Source organism: Pogona vitticeps, chromosome 12, assembly GCF_051106095.1.
Source record: "Pogona vitticeps strain Pit_001003342236 chromosome 12, PviZW2.1, whole genome shotgun sequence".
Classification (NCBI taxonomy): Eukaryota; Metazoa; Chordata; class Lepidosauria; order Squamata; family Agamidae; genus Pogona; species Pogona vitticeps.
Genome location: NC_135794.1, coordinates 9986490 through 9994479, shown reverse-complemented (window position 1 = coordinate 9994479; position 7990 = coordinate 9986490). Strand labels below are relative to the sequence as shown.

The following is a 7990-nucleotide window of genomic DNA, read 5'->3' as shown; positions in this document are numbered from 1 at the left end:
CTCCCGTCAGCTAACCAGAATGTTTGGGGATCATAGGCACTGTAGATCAGCAACCTCGGGAGGGCTGCCAGTAGCCCATCCCTGCTTCTAACCTTTCAGTCTCTGGTTGTTCCAAATGCCGTAAGGCCAGATGCTAAAAGGAGAACCATTGTTTTGATTGGCGTCAATGGTCTCGGCCCCTTTTAAAGAATAAAGCATTGCTGGCCACTTAGGATTTTCTGGGCAGACGTCAAAGAGGCGAGCAGCAACACTCCTGCCTTCCCGAGGAGAGTCCCTGAACATCTGCGGACCCAGGAGAACACTGTGTGAGAGAGACAGCGAGGGCTGCCTCCCCCCGGCTGCTGCATGCTCTACCTGTGGGACTCTTGCCCGTGAACTCCCATGGCTTCTACCTTTTAGCAGGACTAGGGCCTGGCTGTAAGTCGGCTGCCTCCACCTTCCTCTCCCACCGAGACCTACCACTTTGCTGGGGGAGAAGCAACAGCTTTAAAAGCACAGCTCCTGGGTGGGTGTTCGGATCTGGCACCAGAGAATATTGTCCCTTTGTGGAGAGACGTTGGGGTGAGAGGCAGACTTTTTGCACAAAGGGACTTTAAAAAACAAAAACTGCCCGCATGCTGTGTTCATCCACATTGTTCTATGGATAAGGGTCACTGTCCGCTGTGGGAAAGGTGTATTCTTTAAATAGGGAGGATGACTAGGGGGAATAAGGCGCTGCCATCGGAAGAATACTGGGTAGAGGGAGATACGGCGAGGAGAGACAATTATATTATTATAGACGTAGGGGAAAGAATAGGATCCCAAATGGTCTCTCGGCTCAAAGTCTGGATAGTCTTGGCAATGGTGCCCTCCCCCTCCCCAATTCAAAATGCTTTCATTAAATGCCAAGTCAGTAAATGGAAAAACAAGATCCATCCAGAACCCCATCCTGCATGAATATCCCAATCAGTCTCACGTTAGGGAGACTTGGTTGGGTGAGGCGGGTATGTGTGTGTTAATCTCAGTCAGCTTTCTCCACTTTTTTTTTGTTGGCGCAGCAGGTGAGACCTTTAGGGAGGGGAGAGGAGGGGGAGTTGCAGTGTTTGAATGTGGGTCTCTGAAAGTGAGAGGCCAGGACAGAATAATATGGACTCTGTCGGTGTCCTGCCTGCCCTGCTCCTCAACTGCCTCCCTTCCTGAGCTAGCTGAGCTGGTCTCCTGGTGTGGTGGTGGAGTTTCCTAGTCTTGTTGTGCTGGGGGACTTCAACATCCACACTGAGGCAGCTATCTCAGGAGTGGCTCGGGATTTCATGTCCGCCATGATGACCGTGTCCTAAATGACATCTAGCCCCCTCCCCACCCTCCATGATGTAGACCTGGTTTTCTGTACTGGGTGTTGGTGATCTGGGTGTGGAGGAACTCCCTGTACAGTAATTCCGTTGTCATGGACAGATCATCATCCGGTGGGGCTTAGACTCGCTGGAACTCAGAGCCTCTGCAGGGGTGGGAGACCAATTAAGATAATCCACCACCAGGAAGCTGATGGATCCAAATGCTTTCCTGACGGCTCTTGGGGAGTTTCCTGTTGCCTTGGCAGGTGATGCTGTCGAAGCCCTGGTTGATCACTGGAATGGGGAAATGGCCAGAGCTGTTGACACAATTGCTCCTAAGCATCCCCTCCCACGAAGCAGAGCCAAACTGGCCTCCTGGCGTACTGGGGAGCTAGTGATGGTGAAGCAAATGGGATGGAGACGAGAGCAATGATGGCGGAAAACCTGGGAGTGAATCCGACCGAACACAGGCTAGAGCCCATTGGAAAGCCTATTCTGTGGCAGTGGCGAAAAATAATTTGTCTGCACAGAGCTGGCTGGCTGAGCTCTTTTCAGTGGTCAAGGGTCAATTAGATGTTGGCCTGCAGGAAGAGAATGCAGACCACACTGTACCTCGCTGTGAAAAAAATTTGCAGAGCACTTTGCAGGCAGAATCACTCAGATCCATTCTGATGTGGATATTGTAGTTGATACAGGTCCTGTGCATGTAACTATGGCCACTGCTTATTCTGTGTTAATGGATAAGTTTCAGTTTTTGCAAATGATGTGGTCAGGACCCTTGGAGGGGGGAAGGCTGTCACATGTCTGTTGGACTCTTGTCCTTCCTGGATTATAAAAGCTGCCAGAAAGAGATTGACTGGTCAAGTGGGTAGGCGGAGTGGTGAATACCTCCTTGAAGCCAGGTAGATCCCAGCAGGAGGTAATAGTAAGACTGGTGCTGAAAAATCCCCCCTTGGACCCCACAGTTCTGGATAATTATTGGCCCGTCTCTAATATTCCATTCTCAGGCAAGGTGATGGAGCGGTTCATGGCTTCTCAGCTCCAGGGGTTCCTGGACAAGCCAGGTTATTTAGATGCATTTCAACCTGGCTTCACGTCTGCTTATGGGATGAAGTCAGCTTTGGTTGTCTTGATGGATGACCTATGCCAGGAACCAGACAGGGAGAGTGTGTCCCTGTGGGTTCTGTTAGATCTTTCAGCAACTTTCAATACCACTGGGATGGGAGTTGACAACACTGTTCTATAGTGGCTCTGATTCTTCCTGGAAGGGAGGACTCAGAAGGTTGTGCTGCTGGACTTCTGTTAGACACCCTAGCCATTGGCTGTAGGGTCCCTCAGGGTTCTGTTGTGTCCCTTATGCTATTTAACATCTACATGAAACCTCGGGGAGAGGTTGTGCTGCGTTTTTGGGATGCAGCCTGTACTGGATGGGGTTACACTCCCTCTGAAAACACAGGTGCTGAGCTTGGGGGGGGGGAGCTCCTGGATTTGTCTCTGAGCCTGCATGTGCATGTTTCATCAGTGGCCAGGAGTGACTTTGCACAGTTAAAACTAGTGATCTGGCTACAGTGACACATGTCCTAATTATATCTTGGCATATAATTGTCTAGAAGGGCGGGATAAAAATCCAATAATAAATAAATAAATGAATAAATGAATAAATGAATAAATGAATAAATGAATGAATGAATGAATAAATAAATAAATAAATAAATAAATAAATACATACATACATACATACATACATACATACATACATACATACATACATACATACATACATTGCGTAGACCAGATATGTGGGGTATAAACAAACAAACAAACAAACAAACAAACAAACAAACAAAAACATGCTCTATGTGGAACTGCATTTGGAAAGTGTTCGGAAACTCCAGTGGGTCCAAAATGCAGCTGCCAGATTGCTAACTGGGGCTGGTTACAAGGAACATACAAGTCTCCTGTTACAGCAGCTCCACTGGCTGCTGATCCATTTCTGGGCACAATTCAAAGGGCTAGTTCTAACCTACAAAGTAGCGGTCCCCAACCTTTTTGGGGCCGTGGACAGGCTGGGGGGAGCGAGCTCTATGCGCAAGGGGGAGTGGGGGCAACCCCATGCGAACATGGTGGGCATGTCATGTTCATGCAGTGGGCGTGCCGTGCTTGTGCGGGCGTGACATGCCCACTGCACGGGCGGGGGCAGAGATCCGTATCACTGGCTCAGTTCTAGCAAGGCCACGGACTGGCACCGGGCCATGGACCAGCGGTTGACGACCCCTACTATAAAGGGGACATGGTGGCGCTGCGGGCTAAACCGCAGAAGCCTGTGCTGCAGGGTCAGAAGACCAAGCAGTCGTAAGATTGAATCCACATGATGGAGTGAGCGCCCGTCGCTTGTCCCAGCTCCCGCCAACCTAGCGGTTCGAAAGCATGCAAATGCAAGTAGATAAACAGGGACCACCTCGGTGGGAAGGTAATAGCGTTCCGTGTTTAAGCCGCACTGGCCATGAGACCATGGAAGATTGTCTTCGGACAAAACGCTGGCTCTATGGCTTGGAAACGGGGATGAGCTCCGCCCCCTAGAGTTGAACATGACTTGACAAAAATTGTCAAGGGGAACCTTTACCTTTACCTTACTATAAAGCCCTAAATGGCTTTGGACCGAGCTATGGCAGGGATTGTGTCTCCCTTTATGAGCCTGCCTGGGTGTTAAGATCATCAGGGGAGGCTTTTCTCTCAGCCCCACCACCCTCACAGGTGCATTTGGTGGGGATACAGGAGAGGGCCTTCTCTGTGACTGCTCCCAGACTTTGGAACTCCCTACCACAGGAGGCCAGGCTGGCCCTATCTTTGCTGTTCTTCCGCAAGCAGGTGAAGACCTTTCTCTTCAGGCAGGCTCTCCCTCAGTGACTGGCTTTGTGAAAGGGATTTTAAACAGAGTGTTATGCTTTGTTGCTTTGAATCTGTTTTTGGTGTTGGTTTTGTTTACCATTTTTAGTGTGGTCCTGGATTATTTTTAATATTTGTATACACACTGTTTTTAGCTTTTAAATATTGTATTTTAATGATGTAAGCTGCCTTGGGTGAAAGGTAGGGTAAAAAACTAAAATAAATAAATAAATAAATAAATAAATAAATAAATAAATAAATAAATAAATAAATAAATAAATAAATAAATAAATAAATAAATAAATAAATAAATAAATAAATAAATAAATAAATATCTGATTCCATGCTTCTATGTCTACAATATATTTGTTATTGGTTTGCTTTTGAATGAAGGATATTTGCAAAACAGTCTTAATTTTTTATTGTTTTGCTCAAAAAATCTAATAAAATAAAAAAAATGAAGAAAAAAAGCAGCGTTATCAAAGCAACCCTGTTGTGATGCATGCGAAAGGGCTTCCCAGTGTCAATCAGGCTGGACCTACATTTAGTTTTACTGAAAAGAAAGCTCACAGCCTTGAGTGGGGCAAGTAAATTATTGTTTGAAATCCATTAGTAACTTGCACCTTGAGTAGGCCCATTGATTCAGTGGGGATTTGGTGAGTCAACTCCTCTAAGTTCCATTGATTCAATGGGGCACCTCTAAGGGCAACATTGATGGCAGAAAGTGAGGAGGAATTAAAGAACCTTGTAATGAGAGTGAAAGAGGAGAGTGCAAAAAACGGTCTGAAACTCAACATAAAAAAAACTAAGATCATGGCCACTGGTTCCCATACCTCCTGGGAAATAGAAGGGGAAGATATGGAGGCAGTGACAGATTTTATTTTCCTGGGCTCCGTGATCACTGGAGATGAAGACAGCAGCCACGAAATTAAAAGACGCCTGCTTCTTGGGAGGAAAGCGATGACAAATCTTGACAGCATCTTAAAAAGCAGAGACATCACCTTGCCAACAAAAGTCCGAATAGTCAAAGCTATGGTTTTTCCTGTTGTGATGTATGGAAGTGAGAGCTGGACCATAAAGAAAGCTGACTGCCGAAGAATTGATGCCTTTGAATTGTGGTGCTGGAGGAGGCTTTTGAGAGTCCCCTGGACAGCAAGGAGAACTAACCTATCAGTTCTTAAGGAAATCAACCCTGAGTGCTCACTGGAAGGATAGATCCTGAAGCGGAGGCTCCAGTACTTTGGCCATCTCATGAGAAGAAAAGACTCCTTGGAAAAAACCTTGATGTTAGGAAAGTGTGAAGGCAAGAGGAGAAGGGGACAACAGAGGATGAGATGGCTGGACAGTGTCATCGAAGCTACCAACATGAATTTGACACAACTCCGGGAGGCAGTGGAGGATAGGAGGGCCTGGCGTGCTCTGGTCCATGGGGTCACGAAGTGTCGGGCACGACTAAACGACTAAACGAAAGTGCAACATGCTACTGGATTTCAAGCCAGTGTGTGAGGCAAATCCTCAGTGGGTCTCCTTTAAGCATGATGAGTTCTGGATCCAGCCCACTGTCGCTCTTGGCCAGTCCTCCCTACAGAGCATACAATGGGCTTGTGCAGAGCCTGTTTCTCTGGGTGTGGCTGGCAGTCACACAATACTTTGCTTGGCGTTGCCAAGGCTCTCGGGCAAACAAATGGGGACGCCTGGGCCACCTTTCGCATTTCTTGATCTTCCTGCTGGGCCGTACGTGTGCATGAGGATCCTCTTTCCTTCCACGGCTTGCTCTCCAGAGCCCTTATCCTGGTAGCAGAATCAAAAGAAAGTTTCTCTCCTCCATATTTCTGCCTAGCACGAGCGGTATTCTTCCTTTTGTTTTACTTTCCACCTGAGAAAATTCACAGTGAACTACCAGTAGACAGCACAACCCATATGGAGAAGGAAATCTGAGATCGGAGGGTGTGACTTGTGCAAAGGACAGACTGGATTTGGGGATTGCTTTTGTGCCAAATGGGAATATTCTCCTCTGCATTTAATAACTGCAACTTTTGCGTGACGGCATAGTTTGCGTTGCTAAAGCCAGGATGCCTCCATAAAGCCCACCGCAGTACTGCTAGGGGTGTCTAGCAACCGACCAGTGGGTACCCTATGAGTTGGGTTTCTTAATTTGCTGTGCTTCTGTTTCTTCCTTTACTCCATTTTGCAAAACATGGCTGGTAAAGCAGGAGAACCTCGGGTCCCCCTGACGTTGCTGAAGTCCCGGCTTAAAGCTGAGGAGAAGATCCTAGACTTTGACTTTGAGCTGACGAGCGTGCAGTTCAATGAGACGGGAAGATATTTTCTGAGGCTGACGGCAGAGAACCCACTGCTGGAAGGATCGGGAGCTGGTGTGCGTCTCCAGGTCAATGAAGGAGAAATCCTGTACACCAACACGGCCACCACTGATGTTGTGGAGCAAAGCAACCTGAATGAAGTCTATACCTTTGAGAAACGGAGGTTCCTCTTCACCCTGCCCAAAGGTGAGGAGATGGGAGAGGAATGACAGTAATTAAGGCATGGTAACTGGAGATTTGACCCAGGAGGCAAAATTTGCTGCTGGAATGGTATGAATTTTCCTGTTGATTAGGGATGGCATTTTCAGGGTTTGGGGACATGCGCTCCCAGAACTCACTCAGAATCCACTACCCCCAGGCAGAATCCTGGGAGAGGAAGCCCCAAAACAGACACTTACAGAGGAGTTTTCCAGATCCAAGTCCTGTGAAAAGCAAAGAAATCGCTCTCCTACTCCCTGGGACTCACAAAGCTTCATGGGAGAGGTAGTTCCACAGGAAGCCCCCTTTTATTTCTGTTAATAGCCCAGGGGATGATTCTGTGATATAGTTCATGGAAAAGAGGGGGAAAATGCAAGTGCTGCTTCTGTTACCGTTGTCCCTCAAAGAACTGGAAAGAGGATGTATGGCGAGGTATCTGAATCAATCACTCAAGGATGTTCCCTGTGCAGGTTTTGAACTCTGATCTTCCTGGATTTTCCATTACAAGAGGAGCCATTTCCCTGCTGGATCTTTTTCCTTATAGTTTTTAGGCGGGCATGGGGGAAATGATGGCAACCAATAGGAGAGGTATACCCATTCCTTCTCTACCTCATGTGATTCTAACCGTGTAGCATTTAATTCATCACCCAGCAGAGGGGGGGGGATATAATTGTTAGGGTTTTGGCAACAGTAGAAATACGCAGAGTTATTGAAGACACTTACAAGTTCTTCTTTTGTTGCAAGACAGTTGTATTTACACGTATTTACAGTTATATACAGGCAGGTATCTTAACAGCACAGCAGGAACTCTATACAATCTGGCAGCATGCGTGGCAGCAAGTGATAGTGGAGGAAGAGAAAGAAGCAAACACACAGTCCACTTATATACATGTACATGGCATATTTTGTCCAATCAGAAAACAGATGACTTCATGCTTTGCACCTGGTCTTCTCCTGGTTTCAAGTCATTACATCATGTCCAGAGTGATTCAGCACTCTCACATCTGTGCACAATGGCAGCTCGTTAATGAAACACATATACAGGTTCAGGCTTATAAAATTTCTATACTCTGACAATAATTTTTTGTCCTTGCCTGCAAGAAGTAAATAAGAGAAGATCTGTACCGTTTATTAAGAGCCTTTCAAACAAAAAGCCATCCAAACTGGGGATCCGTCACCCTGTCTTGTGGCAATGGGTTCCTTTGGTTGATATGTAAAATAGGGAGACCGCAAATTGAAGGCATAGAAAGATAGAGAGCATTTCTCAGAAACGTC

General features: G+C 46.8%; 1 protein-coding gene across 1 annotated transcript in view; it reads left to right on the top strand.

The window, feature by feature from the left end:
* Positions 1–6116: 6116 nt before the first annotated feature.
* The window catches only part of CCDC33 (coiled-coil domain containing 33), a 219247-nt gene continuing 217373 nt past the window's right edge, over positions 6117–7990 (top strand). Inside the window, exon 1 of the mRNA XM_072982291.2 lies at positions 6117–6703. Coding sequence (XP_072838392.2) covers positions 6394–6703 — 310 coding nt within the window. The 5' untranslated portion in view covers positions 6117–6393. The remainder of the gene's footprint in view (positions 6704–7990) is intronic.